Source organism: Porites lutea, chromosome 8 (genome assembly GCF_958299795.1).
Source record: "Porites lutea chromosome 8, jaPorLute2.1, whole genome shotgun sequence".
Classification (NCBI taxonomy): Eukaryota; Metazoa; Cnidaria; class Anthozoa; order Scleractinia; family Poritidae; genus Porites; species Porites lutea.
The window spans coordinates 5,021,424-5,043,346 of NC_133208.1; the positions used below are offsets into that span (position 1 = coordinate 5,021,424).

At 40.3% G+C, this 21,923-nt stretch overlaps 2 protein-coding genes across 3 annotated transcripts; both read left to right on the forward strand.

Annotated features, from left to right (window-relative positions):
• Nucleotides 1-690: 690 nt before the first annotated feature.
• On the forward strand, nucleotides 691-11,241 carry LOC140946098 (cytochrome P450 4V2-like). Its single transcript, XM_073395173.1, has 14 exons — nucleotides 691-1,037; nucleotides 1,505-1,620; nucleotides 2,371-2,443; nucleotides 3,073-3,085; nucleotides 3,625-3,745; nucleotides 3,850-3,919; nucleotides 4,834-4,903; nucleotides 6,028-6,154; nucleotides 6,605-6,808; nucleotides 7,827-7,929; nucleotides 8,022-8,088; nucleotides 8,591-8,658; nucleotides 9,903-10,082; nucleotides 10,776-11,241. Exons 1-14 carry the CDS (start codon nucleotides 869-871, stop codon nucleotides 10,934-10,936), a joined length of 1,542 nt encoding a protein of 513 aa, XP_073251274.1. The 5' UTR covers nucleotides 691-868; the 3' UTR covers nucleotides 10,937-11,241.
• Nucleotides 11,242-16,384: 5,143 nt separating this feature from the next.
• On the forward strand, nucleotides 16,385-21,923 carry LOC140945765 (contactin-associated protein 1-like). 2 transcript variants are annotated; one of them, XM_073394809.1, is made up of 3 exons: nucleotides 16,385-16,703; nucleotides 20,457-20,597; nucleotides 21,307-21,923. In XM_073394809.1, the coding sequence occupies exons 1-3, from the start codon at nucleotides 16,388-16,390 to the stop codon at nucleotides 21,921-21,923; spliced, it is 1,074 nt and encodes a 357-aa protein (XP_073250910.1). In that variant the 5' UTR covers nucleotides 16,385-16,387. The 2 variants fall into 2 exon arrangements, with proteins under 2 accessions (XP_073250910.1, XP_073250911.1); XM_073394810.1 differs by lacking the exon at nucleotides 20,457-20,597.

Consider the following 21,923-nt stretch of genomic DNA (forward strand, 5'->3'; position numbering starts at 1 on the left):
CATGATTTATTTTTGCGCGGAGATACTGGGGCTAAGGCTGCTAATATCCCAGACAATCCCAGACAAGCAACAGACAAACGCTTCTCATTTCCGGTTCCGGTAGTTCGCCCTCTCGCTTGTTTTTGACGCAGAAAACACAAAAAATCTACCGCTCACGCTTCGCGCTCGTAAAAAAATTTGAGCTTGGCTTGTAGGCAAGTCTAGGAAGACCGAAACAAGTACCATAGCCTAGTAGGGGCGTTACTTTTAGGTCGATTTAGGGATCCAAGACAGGGCATTTAATAGATAGGAGGTGTTTAAAAGAGAGACGTTTATTTTCATTTTTGTGACAACCTTTACAAAACTAATATTCGTTTAGCGAAAATATGACGAGAGTTTATAAGGATGTGTAATCCGATGGTGACCATCGAACTTCCGGTCATGACGTCCGGGAAGTCAGTGTTTATTTTTTCTGCGCCTTCCCCCTTAGCTTCTCTAAGTGTTTGGCACTCCTCGCTGGCTTCTCGGCTGCCTTCGCCACCCCTCCGCCCCCCCCAGGTTTTTGTGTTTAGTTCAGTTTGCCCCACTCTTCCCTCTTCATCTATGTCACGCAGCCTTGCGTGACATTTTGACAATGACGTTGTTTACTGTCGGTTTCAAGCCAAGATGGCTGCTTGCTTACACCACCAAGCGCTCGAGTTTTACGATCTGACAGGAAAATCGGAGACTGTAAACGACATGGAGCACTGTACGAAACCTACAGAGGAGTTTTAACAGCCCAAGGATTGATAAAAGACAGAGAGATCCACTGAGCCAAGCAAATCGAAATCGTTTTAATATCGCTAGTAAAGTCCGACTTTCGTGGTTGATCAAAAACAACTGCAACGCGATGATCATCATCTTCTCAGTGGTTGCTTCAGCTCTCTTGGCTAGCATTATATTTTTGGTTATTACACTTGTCAGAAAATATCACGCTTTAGCGGACTTAAGAAAACTACCCGGTCCGAGGCCTAATATTTTCTTTGGAAACGCATGGCAGCTTCCCAGTAACCCTGAAGGTACCCGTACCGTGTATCGATCAGTTTTCAGGTTATATTTACATGTTGTAAAGCATTTAGATAATATGCTTTACATATGTAGGCTTCATCTGGAGTTTTCATTAACCAAAAATTTCAGAAACTTCCGTCTTCTCGCAGTCTGGTATTCTCAGAAAAGGAATATTCGACGGATCTGGCCTCACTTCAGTTGAACTCCTAATCCTCTTTAATCCGTAGTAATTATGTAGCCTTCGAGATCATTTCGATCGTCCTCAAAAATTCCCCTTTTTAACTTTCAGTGGTCACGCAAGTAATCGACCAGCGAACGCAAACACATTTCCGGTCGTCGCTTCTCTCTAACCCAGAAAGAACCACAATCTAATTCTGTCTTGATAATGAACGAGGTTTCCCTGCTTGAAATTTAAGCCGTTCTAGTAAGTTTATATTTCCTTGAAATTAACTTTTGTGTCACCTTTTACACTTTCTAGGCATGTTTAAACTAGTACTGCAGTGGGCAGATGAACATTGGAAAGAGGGAGTTTTCTGTCTCTGGCTAGGGCCTCTTTACCCTTATGTGCTAACATTTAAACCTGAATTTGCTGAGGTAAGAAATCTCTAGTGTTATATATAGCACAGAATTCAGTGTATAATTTATTTTTTAGCCGACGCTGTGACTACTTTCCCACTGCAAACGCACTCCAACTCCATCCCTTCCCAGAATACGCCGTGCGCCTTAACCACGATACGCAACAGTGATAATTAAGGGTTGTCACCCAACACTTCTTCCTTCTTTGTGAGGAGGAGCGTTGCGTGGAAACCCTGATAACGGCTGCAAAGGAGACTGTGTGTAGTTCCCCACTTCTGCGAGAGAAAGTAAGGTGTTTTTTAGAGACCTTACAGCACAACAACGGGCGACGCCCGAATGGAAACGTCTCTGGAAAACGCGTTCTTACAAATTTCTTTTACGATTACTATTAAAGTTGGGAAATTAAGTCAGTGAAGGTCTAGCTAAAAGGAAGCATCCGAACTCAGATAGCCTTGTCTTTCATGTTTTCAAGAAAGAAGTGAAGAAAATTGGGCTTTTGACGTTATGGTGTGTCAGGGACGTTGTGTATGAAGGCAACTGAAAATCATGTTGCACAAGAGGAGTTCTTGTTCTTGTTCTTCTTGTTGTTTTTTGTTTTTGTTGTTGTTATTGTATTTTCTCACTTATAATCTATCATTTTTTTTATTTTGACGTTCCCACTCTCGGGTTTGATGAAAGAAGTGCAAGGGAAACCTTTTGGTCAGAGGAGTGACTGACTACGTACAGACACAAAGTTCATGAGTACTTAAATTCTCTTTATATTTTCAGATTCTCTTGGACAGCTCAAAACACTTGACCAAATCCAACGATTATTCATACATGATTCCGTGGCTTGGGACGGGTCAGTAACGTTAGTTCTAAAACCACTCTGTGTTGGAGTCGATGGCATAAGAATCAAACTGGCTCTTCAAACAAAACACAAAGGATCAAAGAAAACACCTTGAGAAAAAAAAAAGTCGCTTTGATTTCTTTTACATTGCCTCCTGCTCATTTCATTTGTGCAGAAAATTGACTCCGATGCCGCATAGCAACATTCTTGGAAAGAATTAGTCCATTTTATAACTATTCAACATGTTCAACAACCTTCACAAACGTATACTTTCATAAATTCATCACTTCGCAGGTCACCCCGCTCACCTTAATCTAACCCCAGTCTTCTCTTAGCCAGTTCCAGGCATTCAAATATTGGACTAAGAGTGGCACGAAATAGAGAGCACCAGGGAGGAAAAAACGCAGAAGATTTGAAGACGGGGGAGGAGACAGGAGGTTTTTTCGCCCTCCCTCACCCCCTCCCTTGCTGTTTTTTTTCCTACTCACTTTTCTTTGCGACTATTAGAAAGTCTAATGTTAAAGTGTTCTTGTTTGTTTTGTTTGTTTTTTTTTCATGCTTTTCCTGCCTCTGTTTTGTTTTGTTCCATCATCCATCATGACATGCATTCACTGCAATGCCGGGCTGGATAACAAACAAAGGCTTATTAATTAGGTAGGTAAAATAATTCCTACCTTGATCTCATCGCGGTTTCTCTTATTATCCTCAACCCTTAAACCTATCAACGAATTCATGTAAACTATGTACCCACTATGTGAAAAAGCGAATCTTGATTGAAGATCATGCAGAGAAAAAGGTCGAAACATCTAAAGGCTTTTGAGAACTTTTCCAAGCCCTTGTGCGCTTCAGATCGATCAAATTGGAAGCAAAGTGTTCGCTACGTGAGGCGCCGGATTGAGTTTTTGCCGTGTGGTTCTGTTCCTGAGAAATTAATCTGTTTGTATAGAACCTGTGATAAACTCTACTGGTCGAATAAACAGTTAACAATTAAAGAATGGAACTCTTTCCGGCATTAACCCTTGCACTAACGTCTTTGCGAGAGAAGAGAGAGAGAGAAATTGAAACCCGCCGGTGCCTGCTCCCGTTTTTGCGCTTAGCTGGAGGCAAAGCCACTATCTTTTACTGTATTATGTAATCTATTTTTATCCTTACCTCACCTTCTCTTGACATGTTTTTTCTTTTGGCTAAAACAGTGAAGGCTCGAAGTGGCGGACGAGAAGAAAATTGATCACACCAACCTTCCACTTCAGAATTTTGAACGATTTTCTTCAAGTATTCGAAGAACAAGCAGCGATTTTGGTTACTCGCCTTGAGGTAATTAAAATTTACATTTTCTCCAACCTTCCGAAGGGTTAACTGAGTTTAATATTTCAACATGGTGTATGCGAGAAAATTTACCATATGCCCTATTTTAACAGAAACATGTCGGCAAAGGAGTCTTCAACTTGATGCCCTTCATCTCACTTTGTACCTTGGATATCATTTGCAGTAAGTATAATTGAATTCTAAAATATCGAAAATAACCTCGGTTTTCATTGGGATCAAAATTTGTATTACCTAAGCTGCATTAACAGGACGCCTGCCACTCATCCAAACCTAGCTCCTATCTTCTACTCAAGTAGATGAAGTTGTATCAGAGGTTACAGCCCCACACGGTATTCAGGGATTACATAAACCCATTCGCTCTTGAAAATTTTGCCGCAAAAGCGTCTTGAAGCTAGTTTGAGCCGTTTTCTCGTCACTGCCTGGCGATAAAGAGCTAAATCTTACCACAAATCCGTTTACAGATCGTAGACTTCGCGGCCTGATCCAGATCCAAAAATTCGCTTCCGAAGTTCGAACATGCCCAAAAAGCAAAATTTTGAGAGGGTTCAAAAACGACACGGCAGTCTTGACTTTTTCTTTTCGCTTTCTCTCCACCCGTCTTTTTTTCGCTTTTCTTGCCTCTTTTTTTTTTTTTCTTTCTTGGCTAAGGGCGTTTAGTAGGCTTCATTTTGGTGGGAAATGTTTCTGGGAAAGCTTTCACGGTCTTAGGATTAGATGAAAGGCAAGTCGGGTCGGTTGTGGAACAAAATTTTCAAGGGAATTTTCGGGTTAAAGGTACAAGTTTTTTTTTCCTTTTTCTCTGGCCTCCGTGACTGAATCATGCCCAGTGGTATGGTCTGAAAGATCTCTTCACTCTGCACAAGTTAGCTGACAAAGTTTACGTCCTTGGATGTTAAAACTGATGACGTCAAAAGCGGTTGAAGGAGCGTGGATTCACACAGGCGAATGGGTTAAGAAAATCAGGGTCCTTAATTTCTTTTGTTAAGGAACTTAGCAGGCGGATGTAATCATTGAGGTCTTGATAATACGGTGATGAAAATTATTCCTTAATTTTCTTTGTTTTCTTTGATTTCAAGTCACCTCTATGGATTCATCACCAAACGCTCAAGAAAATAACGATTCTCCATACGTGAATGCTGTCTTGAGGTTTGGAATAGCTATAGAGCTCATTTCGCCTTACTAATTTCAACTGAATTACTTTCGTTCTTTTTAACGTGGCTTAGAGTCAAGCAAGGTGGTCCCCAAAGAGTCTCGAATAGGCTCTTCGAGATGTGGAGTTTGCCTTATTTGTTTGCCCGCATTCGGGATATCGATTTTATAGCAAAATGGTAGCAAAATTCGGAATTGAAAGTATGCGCGAGATGTGGGATCCCGAAAATAACCATATCGAGATTACGGGATTGCGCGAGAATTTGAGTCGGGATGATACCGGGATTGAACAACCCTATTGAGGACCCTCCAGCGAGAATTAACAATCAAAATGTCGACAAACTAGGAGTAACTAAACTAATAACTGCGATCGTTTTTTAAATATAATGCATTCGTTCTACCTGTACTAATATCCATGCTAGTTCAGTAAATGAAAAGCGTCGTTATAATTAAGGAAATAATTAAACCTGTGGTGGATCTAGACCCTTAAATAAGTGAAGGCCGAACCGCTCAACCTGACCAAGGGGCAGTTTTACGAAAGTCCCGATAGTTAACTTGCCCGGAAAGATCGAGTTTTCAATAGTTTTGCAGATAAAATGATAAAACTATCAGTTAACCGAACAAAATGCACTGGCTTGGTAGCTACAACCATTTGCAAAAAATGTTGAGACACTCTGGCGAAAAAACGACCTTTCTTAATGCTCTAAATCGCTGCTAGTCACAGGTCTGTGAGGTATAATACTAACCTCCCTCCTCCCTTCCATTGAAAGTTGTTCCTCCAAGTTTTGAGCCTGTTCTTGTATTGCTAGCGTCTTTGATAAGGGGTGGACGGGGGATCACAAGCACAAGATCATGGACAGGCCATTTAAGCCAAAATACGGTACGGTGTCTCAGCCCAGGTACTTTGCAACTTGCTGTAGATCCCCAGCTGTTATTCTTTAGATTTTGACTTTTTTTTTCGGGACCGCGCTCCACCTTGAGAATGCCGGTCTCATGGTCTATAAAAATGTAAAGGACCCAAGCCCCTCGAACCGAAACTTTGTCTTAAATAGCTAAGATATTCATAACTTACAGATCATACACACACATACGAAGGACTAGTTTGCTTTTACATGCAACAGAATGTCCAAGCTGGTTCACAAGAGGCAGAGATCTCCTTGGCTTTGGAATGATGTCATTTATAGCTTTACGCCTTCGGGCAGAGAACATGATAAATACCTTAGGATTCTTCACGATTTCACAAACAAGGTACTTTTTTACTTTACTTTTTAGCAAATGGCCGGCCTGAATCGTTGATGACACATTGTCAACTCGTCCCACCCCTTTATTTCCCTCAACCATGTCTTATATCTTAGTACCGTAGATGCTCGAATAAGCGCCTATTTGATTGTTTGACTCGAGAGGGCGGCGCTAATTTGAGGGGAGACCCTTATTATATAGACTTGAGTTTCCACGTCCTGTAGTCGCCAAATTCGCTGTCCTTGTCAGATGTCATGCTACATTCACTGAAGATATACGTACTAAATACTATATTAATGTAAACAATAAGCGGGCTCTAATGTAGTATTCAAAACAGAAAGGTTTTATGAATAATTATTCTTTCTGGGTGGTATTTCTTAGAGCGAAACTCCGACACAATTGCCTGATAGCAGGCTGTCATATCAGCTGACAAGTAAACCATGAAATATATTCCATTAGGTCATTGATGAGCGAATCGCTGACCGAGCTGCCAAGAACAACATTTCACAAAAAGAGGAGAAAGACGGGGAAACCAGTAAAGAAGAAGAAGTGTTTGAAAGAAAGAAGCGTCTGGCATTTCTCGATCTATTGCTGGAAGCGTATGACAAAGGGGAAATTTCACGGGAAGGAGTTAGAGAAGAAGTGGATACGTTTATGTTCGAGGTCTGAATGCTTGTGATTCTTGCGCTTTTGCTCGTTGTCTTTTGTTTTTGTCATTATAGGCGTGGATGTTTTGTATGTTGTTTCGTTTGTTTTAATATGTGACGAAATGGAAATACTCGGTAGCATTATAGAACAGAACTTAGAGCATACTTCTCACTCACCTACAACTTATGTGCATAGACTTTGTTTTACTTTTCTTTTTGAAAATCGACGATCGCGGAGCACGACAACGAGGGCGGAGTGCTTCCCCACCGCCACCCCCTTGCGCTAGCGGTCAATAAATCCCCCCCGGATTTCATTTCCATACATATCCACTGGATAGTAATTTATCCGGTGGATAGCGCTATTCAACTTTTGAACAACTGCATGAGGCCAGATCAGAAATAAAACAAGGCCCAACTGAATTGGTCACAGAAACGTAACTATAACTTTCACTTAGAGTTGAAGATGAAGAAACTTTCAAACTTCCGCACAGTGTGTCCAAAGGAGACTCATATTTACTGACTGTCCTATGGTGAGGGATAGTGTGACGTCATGTTACCATAGTAGCAAAATTTCTGGATTTTCAACAATCTTTCTTGAAAAAGACGGCATTTGCATTGTCAACAGTTCTTGGAGTTCCAGAAATTTTGCTACCATGGTATCATGACGAAACGACTTCTCCTCTTTATTCAGGACTCCACCCATATTCAATCCATTAACCCTTTAAGCCCCAATATCCACAAACAAATTCTCCAAACTGATCTCTATACATTTCCTTACAGAATTAGTTAAGAGAAATTGATAAAAGATCAGAGATTTTTCTCTTTGTGATCATTTTATTAATTCTCATAACCTAATCTCTTGACAGTGTATGGATATTGTTAGGAGAAAATTGACGTTGGTCACTATTGGGACTTAAAGGGTTAAAATATTACTTTACACTGTTTACTTGAGTGAGCAACCGATCATCAGTCAAGGCTCCGAGGTTATGCTCGTCTCCAGGGACATCCTTTAATCGCCTTTCTGTTCGTTTAAGGGTCATGACACCACAGCTGCTGGTATTTTGTTTGCCTTATACCTTCTTGGGCGCCATCCAGAAATTCAGCAAAAAGTACAGGAAGAGGTGGATCTGTTTTTTGGTGAGGGCAATTGCAAATCAAGAGTAAGAAGTGTGATTACTGTCCAAAAGTAAAGTCTGCGATTATTGTCTCATTGAATCGATGTTTTACAGACCGTCGCCCTGAAACACTGTCAGTGGATGATTTAAAGGACTTGCGTTACCTGGAATGTGTTATTAAGGTACTGAAATATTTCGTATTTTGTTAAGTTGTGAGAAGACTGCTTTTTCTCGATTATTTTGGATGATCAAGGTAGCTCATCCGGACGCGATTAAACCAATCAACCTATCTGTCAACTTCAATACAATTCGGGCAATTGCCGTGGTCGCCCAAATAGCCCGGATCATCTCCATCGCGTGAACACATCTTGAGACAACTCGGGCCATCGAAGACAATCCGGACGATTATATGAAAACGGTCCGATAATATCCTCCACGACAGGCGCAATGGGCATTTCGCACGAAGCGCTCATCTCGCGCTTCTTGCGAAATGCTCCGTTCGCCTCGCCGCACTGGAGGATAGCCTATCCAAACTTAAGATATATATACCAATCATGGAAATTGTCCCTCGTTACAGCTAGTGAGGTGTTTGCGATCGCCTGAATGAATTTTTAGACGATACAGGCGAAAATTTAGAGCTTCGGCGATACTTGCTATCCAAACATTTTAATCTTATTATTTATGGAAGCCCAGCGGATATTTCCATCTGTTCCACATTTTGCTAGAACGACTACTGAAGACTGTCAATTGGGTAAATAACGTCACTATGTCTTCCTTTCGACCTGCAAGCTGGGGACAACCTAACTGAGAGCCTGGATGGGGAGGGTGGATCTCCTTTCTAGAAGCTCATAGCTTACAAATGTCTATGAAGCCAAACAATAAAGTTTCTAGCAGTTCTAAAAGTATCGACCCTAAGTAAGGTTATTCATGGAATGGTGAGAGGTCATGTGACGAGGGAATGACGTCATGATTTAAGTTGACTATCATATATCAGATTTACCAACCGGGGATCTATTTGGTCAGGGCACTGGCCACAAACATGCCAAAATTAATTAGCAATTAATGAATGAGGCTGAATAGGATATGAGGAATTAAGCAGATCGAGGAGGGTGTTACCCACCGAGGCCGAATAACACCCTCCGAGGTCTGCTTAATTCTTCATATCCTACGAAAGCCAAATTTATTAATTGCTTTATTAGTCATTCAAAAAAAATTCCTAGTTTAAAAACTAGCTAAAACATGCTTACCTTCATCGATGTTAAGTTCATCTTCGATAGCGTACGTTTCCGCAAATACAGTCGACTCCCGGTAACTCGAACCCTCTATAACTCGAACCTCCCGCTAACTCGAAGCAATTTTCATTTCCCTTCAGATCGTTTTCTATATAATTTTACCCTCGATAACTCGAACTCCCGATAACTCGAACTGTTTTCTATTTCCCTTGAAGGTTCGAGTTATCGGGATTCGACTGTATTCTCGAAATAGCAGATGTCGCCCTCCGAGTTGTCTTCTTGCTGTTTTTGCCATGTCTTTAGTTATTATTTTGCCTAGTTCCAGCTGTAGTTCTTACTCTTGAAACAAGTGAAATGTCCACCATTTTTTTTTTTCGAAACCGAAACAACTCAACCTCGTCCCCAGGTCTTCTCGGTAACAGTGCCTGCCCTTAACCTCTAGCGGGCTTCATTTTTGACGTCATTTCCTCGTTAAACACAAACGTCTTCCAAATTAGGTCATCAGTGACTGGTTATGGTGAATTATGCGTGTGCTTTTAGCCAATCAGATTTGGGAAGATATTTTGAATGAATAATCATCACTTAATGATCTTACGTAAACAGCGCGCCTTTCCCTTTTCCACGAGCACACTCCAAGCGCCTGGGGCCCCCAATTCCCCTTACCCCTAACATCAGAAAGAAAAAAGTGCCCACGCATGCGCAGGCTATAGCCTCGACAATTTAGGAAAAGAAAAGGGATAATTCAAATTCCCTTAAATTGTAGGTGAATATTTCGCTCCGAAAGGCACAACGGTTGGGGTTTCACCAATGGCTCTTCACAGAAACCCGGAAATATGGCCAGCACCGTTGCAATTCGATCCAGATCGCTTCCTTCCAGAAAACAGCCAAGGGAGACATCCATTTGCTTTTCTTCCGTTTTCAGCAGGACCGAGAAACTGCATTGGTAGGACATTAACATTTATAAAATGACGGTTATGAAAACACGCAAAGAGGTTTAATTTCGTCATGCCAAAATTATAATCCAAGTGAACAGCTAACGTCTTCCACTAGATAATCCAGCCTCTTCTCCTTGCTCCTCGCCGTTCGCATGTGAGACGTCTTTGCTTCAGCGACAGAAATTCCATACTGATGACGTCAATTGATGTTTACATACTGTAATTAATCCGGTGGTCATAGGTTTCCAAATATAAATTTGATTGATTTTATGTTTCTCCAGGTCGATTAAGGTTCTTCTACGAACGAGCTCCAGCAAAACTCAGTTACTTAATTCTCTCAAAAGAAGAATTTATTCCACGAATATTGACTGTTTTGTAGTAGATTCGTCGCGTTCACATTTGACCTTTAGCCCTTTGTCTGTCATTCTTAAACGATAGCTAAACAAAACAATAGAACTAATACTTCGTCGACCTATCAGAGCTTCAGACCAGATTCCAGATTCCAGATAGATTTTACGTCATCAGTACGAAATTTCTGTCGCTGAGGCGCAGACGTCTCTACCGCGAAACCTCCCTATAAGCAAGGGGTGATGAGAGACGTCTGCATTCGCAGGCTATCATAAGTATCTAGAGCCGTTGACTTACAAGGCGGAGCGTCGGTTAAGAGGGATTCGCGACTGTATTTTCTTTCTTCCTTACAGGTCAGCGGTTTGCCCTCATGGAAGAAAAGATTGTGTTATCTCATGTTCTGCGTTCCTTTAACGTGGAGTCCACACAGACGTTTGATGAACTTTTGACATGCGCGGAGCTTATTACCCGACCTAAAGAAGGACTATTCGTCACATTAGGAAAACGCCAGTAAAGCCACAGAAGACGCGAATACAACAAAGGACATTGGTGACCTCAGAGGAACCATACAAGAGTTAAAAATTGTACACGTTTACTTTTCAAACTACAATAATCAGAAAATACCTTAAAATCACGGGCGTTCCACTAGTTCTAAAAGGCTGTAGTTTCTTTTTAATAGAGCAGGCGCCCAATTTCAGAAAATGCACCATCCATCCTGCCAAACATTTTAAAGCTCTCACTTCCCAGGATTTTGAGATCTTACTTATAATTAAAGGAGCTGCGTCAAAAATTTATTAATTGAAATTAAAATTCCATTAATTGAAGCTGACACTAAATTGTGTGGAGACACAAAAAAAGAGCTCAATACATGAAGGTATAACGAACAGCAACTACAAAAGAAGGCCTGAATGGATAAACTTGAAGATTAAAACGAAATGCAAGTGTGCTTTTTGAAAACTTGTTTGCCTAACTATGCTTTTCAAAGTTATTCTTTTGCTGTTTTTAACGTTAGATAATATGCTTTCAGAGCCTGAAATATTAATTTGATATGAAGCTGTGATTTTTTCGTAATTACTGAGTAAATTCATCGCTAACGTTAAGTTCCTTCGGGAATGTAGACGCCCTATTGGCAATAATAGACACGTTAAGATGAGGTTTGGTCATTTTACTGCAAACGACAAACTGCCGTTTGCGGTTAACTGTTGCACGTTACCCGTCTGCCCATATCTGGGACTTAAGATTCGCGGGTGGTAGCTTGAGGCTGCCATGTTTGTTTTTATTTGTCCACTTACTTCTATTTTAGCTGAAAATTTGCCTTCAAAATTACGTTTTTTGAAATAGAATTCGATGGTTCATAAGCAAAAGAGTTCCAAAAAGTCGCAATTCTTCTCAAACGTGGGATTGTAATGTTTTGGGGTGCAAAAAACCTTGCGGTACTTACCCAGGGCGGTCAATAAGGGCCGGTAGCCGGCCAAAAGCGCTGGCTAGTTAGCCATACCTAACCGGTTACTTTCATCTCCTTCTACCATAACCGCTAACAAAAAATAAGCTCCATCGAATAAAATTGTAACGCATCTGTTTCCAAGTTTTGAACGACATTGAACGCAAATTCTAACAGGTTTAGACCTGTGAAACGTTTGAACCTTAGAGAAATTTGGACGGCATTGTTCCCAGTCTTGCGTGCATTTTGACGAAACAACGTGGCGTCCGCAGTGGGGAACACCTCTTGAAAACCCCTTGAAATGCCATTTCCGAGGCTCTAATTTTCAAAATGTCCCTAGATGCTTTAGCTCTCAAGAGCTTGCGACCTTGGTGCGAGTTCCAGAGCCGCCTACTATTCATTATCAGCCTGCTACTTAAAACTTTTTTGACAGCCCAGCTTACCTATGGAGCGTGGTCTAGCCGTAGAAGCGTGAACCGCAAACTGCAAACCTGACAGCAAGGCCCTGGTCACGTGACTACTTGCCGTTCACGGTTCGCGGGAAATGCCAAAAAACCTCAATCTTAAGGTCTCTTATAACCCAATGAATCTAACATGTGACACAGTCCCTTTAACAATTATTGCTAGTAATAACCAAAGGTTAGGGAGTGCGGGCGACAATGATGGAAGGACCAAACGCTTTTGCTCCAACGCTGTGCTTTGCGTAAGTTTCACTTGATATATGGTCAAAACACGCGTGATCAGAGTACGAGGGGTAGAAGGTCGAAACGCGCGTGATCAAATAACCTGAGATCAGGCCCAATTTGAGCGGTTCTCATACATTCTCTCTAACGGCTACCGCTGAAATTGGGCCTGATACAAACTATTACAAGTTTGTGCTCGTTACGGCCAGATTTTGGCCGTAACGCTGATTGGCTGTTAGAACAATGCCACAAGATCTGATTGGCTGTCGGAAACGCCGGAAGTTGAAAGCGCTTATTCCTCGCGTGGTTGTTTTCGTGAATGATCCGTCGTCGGTGGACAGAAGGATCGATTTTGCTGTCTTTTTTACTGTTTTATGGTCTTATGGTAGGAAAATATGCCTTAATATGTGCCATGGAAATTCAGAAAATTCATGTGGTTGTTCATATCTTCTCAGGATTTGCTTTATTTACGGAAAGTGAGTGTATCGCGGAGTTGAATCCCTCTGCAAGTTGTTGACCGCAAACAAGGTGCATTTTGATTTACCAACAAACGGGTGCAAAGCAAAATACTGCCCATCTTAAAACTGGTTTCATTTAAAAGTTTAGCCGGGAATGACTTCTCTGAACGGGGTACGCAAGCGGAGGCTCACTGCGAAAGAAACATCAATCGCCAGCTGTGAAGTATTAGACGAAAAATATCGCATCGCTGCTTTTGTTCCAGTAAAGGTTTATGTACTGAAAATCGGGGGAAATTGCCGAGGAAAATATCAAGACAACGGAAAAGTAGAGATTTCAGTATTTTAAATTCCAGAGCGCCTTGCCAAAATAATAAAACTAGTAGAACATCGTACTGTGTCGCCGTCTTTTCGAAAACTTTTTACCTTCTACGCCAACAGAAGTAACCTTAGGGATCTCCCTTAATTTCGCAAGAAGTTAAATGTGATAGTGCTGATTGTTTTATTTTTAGCTGAAAAAATTAACAGATAAAAGCTATTTTTGAAGTCAGCCAGTCTGCATTTTTCCCACGCGTGAAAAATTGGCATACTAGAAAAACAAGCAACGGAAATAATTCTGATTGGCTGATTCGGCAGATGTCAATCAATCAAAAAAGTGGGCGGCAGACGTTTCGTTAAAGATTTGTATCAGGCTCTCTTTTCGTTTCGTCTTGCCCGCCGGAATGTAATTTCAAAGCGGAACGAAAATAGAAGAAACATCAATCGCCAGCTGTGAAGTATTAGACGAAAAATATCGCATCGCTGCTTTTGTTCCAGTAAAGGTTTATGTACTGAAAATCGGGGGAAATTGCCGAGGAAAATATCAAGACAACGGAAAAGTAGAGATTAATTCTGATTGGCTGATTCGGCAGATGTCAATCAATCAAAAAAGTGGGCGGCAGACGTTTCGTTAAAGATTTGTATCAGGCTCTCTTTTCGTTTCGTCTTGCCCGCCGGAATGTAATTTCAAAGCGGAACGAAAATAGAGCCTGATCTCAGGTTAGTGATCAAATTGCGTTTTGTGCATTCCATTCATTCTTAGTGGAAGTCCAAACGAATGCTGGCTACATACATGCGGTGCATGCGTAATAACAACCTGGAGATTAGGATTGCGTGCTCCTCTTGTCACCCGCAATTAAATTAGCAAGGAGTGTGGCCTAATTTATCCAACTCGCGCATATAAATTGAATAAAGTGGGGAAAACAAGACAGGTTGCGCGTTAAGGTTTATCAATTAAGCTCCAGTAACGAAAGAGAAGTTCCCAGATCATTAGCGGTGATAATTTACTTGCACCCTGTGTACGAAAACACCTAGTAATTGTTGCGTAAATATTTTATACTTTCAACTGTTTTCTCGTGTGGGACTTCGCTTTCTCCGCTTTATTAATGATAACAATAAAAACGAATTGGTCAGTTTTGGAGTAAAGATAAAAAACAAATCAAACCAAAAACAACAGAAAAGAAAAAACTGTGCAAAATCAAATCTTTCTTAAGTTTTTTTTGTTTACTTCGTCTCTCACTACTTTAAAAACTGTTTCTTTTATTCTTATAGTCAGCTGTAACGTGTACTTCAACAGCAACACATTTCCTTGATGCTCTGCATATTAGATGGAGTTTTTTTCTCTCTTGATTTTGTATTCTGTTAACAAACTTCCTTTTCAGACAATTAATTGCCTTTTAAAAGCTACGATATCATAGTATCCACGAATACTCTAATACTTCTTGATAAACGGGTAGGGAGCGATGATAAACTCCAACACAAAAACTTACTTGGCTTGAATATAATCAAAGGACAAATTCTGGCGAAGACACAGTACTGTACACGAACATGTTTTTTTTTACCCCCGCGCTCGTGTATAAGCAGGTGCCCATAAAATGCTACCTATATGCATGTGCGTGTTTCAAGCGCGGTGATTGAAACCTATGTTTATATTAACTCAGTTGCATTTATAGCTGTTAGATATATACATGACATCTGTCAGTAGACTGAACACCTGAAAAAGATCTCCTTTTTAAGGAGCTGTGGTGAGAAATTTATGAAATTTTAACCGTAGGAAAGGCCACTACATTGTGTGCAACATAAAAAATAAATGCTGGATTAATTTTAAAAGAAGGTATAAATTACAAGGAAAAAAAAAAACCGGACAAATTTGAAGAGGTGTAAATAAAAGCGAATTGCTGATTGTGTGTTTTGAAAAGTTATTAGGCAAAGCCCAAAAGTTTTTCAACGTTCATATTTGTTGTTTATAACGTTTCATATAATGTTTGAGAGGTATATTTGTGGGATAAGAAAAGAAGCTGTGTTTTTGTTATTTACAAGTTATTTTTTCGCTAACGTTTAAGTTTACTGGAGCAGTTTGCGACCGTAATTTGCAATATTTGTTATTTAAATGTACTTGACCGACAGCCATGAGGCTTTCTTTAAAGATATTTTGTTATCATCATCTTCAGAATATTCAAGCCGAGCGACAGATGACTCTGAAAAAGTATTTACTTTACCACCCAAGGTCAGGCATAAATTAAACGTTCCATTAGCAAGCTAACTTAACGCAATTAACTTCCTGCTATAAACAAAAAATCTAAAATGCAGGTAAAGTGATGTAAGCAGTATATGTAAGCGGTATATCACGTCCTGGTCTTGGCCCTTACGCTTTGTTTCCCTATGCAGACTAAGCGACAGTATCAACAATCTTTGGTAAGATCAACGGAGCAATATAATGGCAAATATTTGTTTTAACACAATAGGAAAAATAAGACGAGCCTTATATTACATAATGCGCGCACTAAACAAGACGCAAACTGTACCGTATGAAGACTCTATGAAGACTGATTTCGTCTGAAACAAGATGGGCTGTTTCCAGATAAGATGCGTCTTTGATAAGTCCTGTTGTATTTCAGACGTTTTTAATGTGCCAGTATTTAATTGCTTCTTATTTAGGACGCGTCTTAATTTCCCTCGTTAAAGTAGTCCTGATGATCATCTTGTGTTTACTTTCTTTTAATCTTTTAAAAGGTCACCTTCTTACTAACTTAAATCAGTATTGTCAGTTAGCTTTAGACACGAGTAAATTCTTACAAGAAGACGATTATTTTAGGAAAGTTATACGTACATTCGCGAAGGAAAACAGCCATAAGACTGAGACAGTTTATTGGTGGTTTTCTTGCAAGGCAATGACAGTTTCAGTCATATGCATTGGTATCATCATGGTTTATAACAACTTTATTTGCTTAAATAAAAGATAAGAATTTGTTTAAAAAGGTGCCACTATAGAAGAATTTAATCCTTAAACAGGGCTGACCAAATTCTGTACATAAAATATTCTTAAAACTTTTACAGGATGACTAGTGATGGAAAACAGCCAATTATTCCAGTCATCAGTTCTCTTAATCTTGGCGCATCTGCTCCAAGGAGCAGTTACTCAGCAGTGTAGATCCGAGACATCAATTTTAGGCTGGATGTTGCGGGGACACATCTACAAGACACTGCAGGCAGATCTTCCATACGCATGCGTATTTGCCTGTTACAAAGATGACCGATGTCAAAGCTTAAACTGGGTAATCTCTCTCCTCACTTGCGAGTTCAACAACAGAACAAAGGAAGCAAGACCCGAGGATTTCATTCCAAACGCAGACAGATCTTACTTCAAACGAGAGAGTGACCGAGGTAAATATAACGATGAAGGGGTTCGACATCTGTTATCAGTTAGGAGATAGTCATGCAACCATTAATTTAGCCTGCAATGCAGGCGTTTTCTTTGCGCGCGCAATTTGCTCGCGAAAGTGCCATGTTGAAACTTCACAAAGAGAGGAGGCTACCGTAAGAGTTACTATTTCTACTCTCCCTAATCTTCCACTATCATAAAATCAAAGATGGCGGCTACAACAATATTACGAACACGAACAAGGTTCCGCCTGCACTGCAGGCTACCATTAATTAAGCAAAGCACCAAGCTTTTTGAGAAAATTCCACTTTTCAACACAAAATAACCAAATCTGGAACTTATTTAATGTAAAATCAGGTGAAAAAATCGGCAAAAGGCGGTTTTTAGGTTTTTTGATTAAAATGTCAGTGGCGAAACTACCTGTACGCCAACCGGAATAATAGAATAGGTCCGCTGTGTGAACGCGGATGTAGCGAGTGTTCTACGAACTCGAAGGTTTAGGTTGTGCTCTGTTGGAATGATCTAATTTTGATTTATTGTCTTGAAGTTCCAAAAAGAAATTGTAATGCCGTTGTCATTTTTTGCTAATTACACTTGTGCTTCGAAGTGTTCTATTTCTTATATTGGGTATAGCCTGACTGTCGAGACACAATTTTAAGAGGGTCTCAGTGGGTTTAAACAGCCAAAATCTCCAGTCATTCGGCAAAAAATGAATGTTTTAAATCGTGTGTTAGTCGTTTTAAAAAAAGGCAACCGAAAAAATGTTTCTATCCACAATTTATCATGTAGAGGGTTTTCGTTGTCTTGTCTCTTAGTCCATGGACCCTATTTCAGGCCTTGTTTTTTGTTTCTTTGTTTGTTTTTGTCTTCCTTGAACAGGTTAAAACCGATGGAAACTTTTTCAAAACAATTGATTCTTTCCTTCAAGTGTCTGTTAAACATAACGGACAGAAATTTATATTTAAAAATCGTTAGCCGTATAAAAGCCAAAATGTGGTCATATTTGCGGTATTGTTTTCACTTTTCTGAGGTCGGGCTCAGAGAAAGCTTGCTCGCAGCGTATTTAATATCTTTGTTACCTATTATTGACTAAAACATAACATCAACGTTCCAAAAAAGTTCCAAAAATTTAATATTTAACAATTAATGAATGAGGCTGAGTATCTTATGAAGAATTTAGGAGATCGAGGGGGGTGTTATCCTTCGAGGCCGTAGTCCAAGCCGGATAACACCCTCCGAGTTCTTCATAATTCTTCATATGACACGAAATCCTCATTCATTAATTGTTAAATATTAAATAAAAAGCTATTAAAATAAACGTTAACAAACATGAAATTTAACTCAGAGTTGTTAATATTGATGAATGGATTTGAATTTTACTCGCTAGTACGGTAGAGTCTCACTTCAGCATTTTTCCCCAAGATAAATTAGTTTTTAACGAGAAAAGATTTGGGGGAATAATAATCCTTATGATGGCCTAAATGCTTTGAAAAGTTTTTTTTTTTTTTTAATAATGCAGTTTACTTTTTTCCGATTTTACCACACACGAGAGCAGTAATAGATGAAAACCCTCTATTTAATGACCCAAAAGCTACCCCCGCTCTGTATATTGTTGGTCAATAGTATTCTTGCTCGTGTGTAGCTCTTTGAAATATACCGATTCATAATGAAGATTTTCACACATATTCCATACAATAGCTAGGTGAGATGAATACAGGAAACGCAAGGTTCCAGCGTGCACAGTTTCAGTTCGATTTACCCAGCTTTGATCAAAACATTCTCAGTTTCGAGAATAGTTTAAACCATAAGAAAAGATTTAATTAGAAGTTGAATTTTTCGCCATTTCTCTTTCACTTTTTACATTCAGTTCATTTTATTTGCCAGAAAGTAAGCCTTAGAAATTAAAAGGACGTTTGATCAATTCACACTCGCGCATTCTAGTCTTATTTTAAACTTTATAGCGGAAGGACATATGTGAGAAGGGAATAAGTCAGCACAGAATTTGATTGTCGGCGAATTTCTGTAATCGTCCATCGTTCTGCTAGTTATAAGCTAGCCGTTGTTGACTCGTCTTGCTTGTTTGGGGCCGCGTCTTATTCCGGTCAAAGAAAGAGAAAGAGTGTCTGGCAAGGTTTCTAATCAAAGATTTGTGAACTCGTGTCTGACAAACTCTCCAAGTGTTTATATATACACAGTTATACGTACCTTATAACTTCATCTGCGCTTAACGAGTGTCTTTTGGTCCATAACTTTCAAAACAACTGCTGCAAAGAATGTCACTGATAACACGTCGCGCAAAAGAGTATCCAAGTATGACTGCACAATAAATGTCACTACATTTTCCTAAGCGGTCCCTTCGGGATTTTCTGTCTTAACTTCATCCTGGCCATTTGCGGGCGCAAATAATAGAAACGTCATCATTACCCACCGATTCCTCGCGGCCCCTGCTCGAGCATATTGAGATGTTTTCTGTGTTGACTGTATGATTGTATATTTCAACTGTAAATACTTTCCTTAATTACGCGCTATTTCTTAGCTGTCCATTATTTTTTTCTTCCCAGGTCTCAACTATCAGTTAAGAACAAACTTAAAACGGTCCGTTAAATCTCATCTGAAAAGGTCCCAAAAGATTTTTGATTATCTTGAAACTAAGGCTATTTCAAACGACACAGGAGGAATCAGTTTCGACCGGCTGAAAGATTTGAGCGGGGGATACTTGGTTCACACAGGACTCTTTTTTCAACCTGTCGAAAATTCGTCCGATTCCTTGTGAACGTCTCCTAAGTTGATAATACGGAATGTTGAAATAACTAACTTAGCCCTCGGACGTACAAGGGGTGGGGGGGGGGGGGGGGGATGGTTGCTACCCCCCCTCTAAGTTTTTTGGAGTTTTTCCCTAGACGATAAAACATCAGCACCTGACGGTTTTCAGAAGCTGTTCGTTTATCCGTCGTAGGCAATTTGAGACAAGTTTAGTCATGGTCAGTTACTATGGTTACGAGGTATGACGTTATAAGTAGCAGGTGGTCAAGCCATTTTTGGGTGAAAATACATGTTTTCTCAACTTCTTTCAACGATAAAAGTAAAGATTGTGGATAAAACTATGCAAATTGCTAATTTATGTGTTATTTTACGTGTCAAGTACAAAAAATTATCACGTCCTGCGGTTTTAACCTGGTTTTTAATTAGCCCACGTTCGATATATTAAACATGATTCTAACACGACTCCGAGGTTTCACGAATCCATTGTTTCGTAATTCCTATAAGAGACATGAACACAAAGAAAACCAAACCAAATTTAGAAAAATAACCAGAAAGCCTTGGAGTCATGTTAGAATTTTAATATGTCGAAAGTGGGCTATTCTTGGTAAAATCCAAGATGGTGGCCAAAATTGCGGCCATTGTTGGTGACGTCACCAGCCCCCAGCAGCGCCACCACCCACAAAATATACCTCATCTTGTTGAGACGATTAAAGGCTTTCCACTGAGGGCAAAATCGTTTCGAAATAGTAAAACTTATCAAAAATCAGGGAGGGAGGCCCTCCCTCCCTGATTTTTGGCATGTTGCAAAATTTTGAAACAATTTTGCCTTCAGTAGAAAGCCTTTAATCTTGTTTCCATCATCATCATCGTGTTCCTCCCCCCCCCCCCCCCCCCCTACCTCCCCCTGTACCATGCTAAGGGTATGAATTTGCGTGTACGTCCGAGAGTTAATGTAATTTTCTAATTTGTTTCTTTCCTTCAATTTTGAACAGTCCCTCTTGGTTCCATTGCTGAACTTCCCGCTAAGACTTGTTATGAAATAAAAAATAGCGAGGGGAAAGCTCCTAGCGGCAACTACTGGCTTTCCACCATAAATTCTAGTATGCCTGTCCTTACTTATTGTAATCTAGAAGGTAAGATATCTACGAAATACTTAGCACCTATCCCTACAAATATGCTGAGTCTACGTAGCCTGGGGATGGGTATATCAACTCTTCTCGGGGCCCACGGGGGACAATTTGGGAGGGGCCGAGAAAAATATATGCTCTGTCGCAACAGCATTGCAGCTCGAGTTCAGGGGGCAAAGATTTTTTTTACGCCTCTCACCATTCATCATAACAAACGCCGCTTTAAGAAAAAAAAAATGTGTTTGCGTATATACAAACATTTTCTTCGGCTTCGCAATGCCGAAAAAAGTGAAAGCATTCCCCATTTTTTTCGACTCCTTCCAAACTAATTCTTTATCAAAGTAAATCTTTTGGAGGATCGATAATTCTTTAGTTTAAACTGAATTTGAGGATCTGACGTAATGTGAAAACTAGCAATTAATTTGCATAGTTGCTGGCCATGTGAGTGATCTAGTATGGGGCGTTGGCTTTACTAGGTCTCAAAATATAAGCCAAGCAAAAACAACAATAAAATTCGATGCAGTCAATCTATACCCTGGTCCCAGAGGTTTTTCTTGAAATCTTTCTTCGCGAAAGAAAAAAAAAAGTTTTCTTCGCGACTCCTTGTCGCCGCTTTGCGGCTCGCTTTCTCTTTGGCAAAGAAAAATTTCAAAAAAAACCTCTGGAACCAGGTACTCAATCTAATAATCGCATTTGCTTTCGTTTAATTATCCAGAAAGAAGCTGCAGTGACATTAAAGCTCAAAATCCTCAGGCCACGAGTGGCTCTTACGTCATCGACCCAGATGGCGACAGAGGCAACGAGCCTTTTACTGTCTTTTGTGACATGGCTGACAAAAACGGTGTCGGCGTGACGGTAGTAGGTCACGACAGCGAAGCTAGAACGCTAGTTGATGGCTACGAAGGACCAGGGAGTTACGTGAAATATATCACCTACACTGCAACGGGGCTTACCGACGTGGCACAGTTAGCAGGGCTGGCAGATGTTTCCGCTCATTGCGAACAGTTTATTAAGTATGAATGCTATCGTGCCCTTCTTTTCAGAGATGATGAATGCTGGTGGGTATCACGTGACAAAGAAAAGATGATCTATTGGGGCGGAGCTAGACCAGATGATTACAAAAAGTGCGCATGTGGGGTCACATCGCCAAACTCGTGCGTAGACCCTAATTATGGATGTAACTGCGAGATGAATGATGCCACGTGGCGCGAAGACAGCGGTTTACTTACTGAGAAATCCCAACTTCCTGTGACGGAGTTAAGATTTGGGGACACTGGTAGCTCGTCAGAGAGTGGCTATCACACCCTTGGAAAATTCAAGTGTTTCGGTTAA

Bases quoted from the DNA above. Each gene is read 5' to 3' on its own strand.
- LOC140946098 (XM_073395173.1), top strand. From the start codon at position 869: ATGATCATCATCTTCTCAGTGGTTGCTTCAGCTCTCTTGGCTAGCATT. The intron at 8,089-8,590 runs GGTACTGAAATA...CTTATTATTTAT, and splicing joins TACCTGGAATGTGTTATTAA to GGAAGCCCAGCGGATATTTC. The intron at 8,659-9,902 runs GTAAATAACGTC...CTTAAATTGTAG, and splicing joins TACTGAAGACTGTCAATTGG to GTGAATATTTCGCTCCGAAA.
- LOC140945765 (XM_073394809.1), top strand. From the start codon at position 16,388: ATGGAAAACAGCCAATTATTCCAGTCATCAGTTCTCTTAATCTTGGCG. The intron at 16,704-20,456 runs GTAAATATAACG...AATTTTGAACAG, and splicing joins CAAACGAGAGAGTGACCGAG to TCCCTCTTGGTTCCATTGCT. The intron at 20,598-21,306 runs GTAAGATATCTA...TTAATTATCCAG, and splicing joins TACTTATTGTAATCTAGAAG to AAAGAAGCTGCAGTGACATT.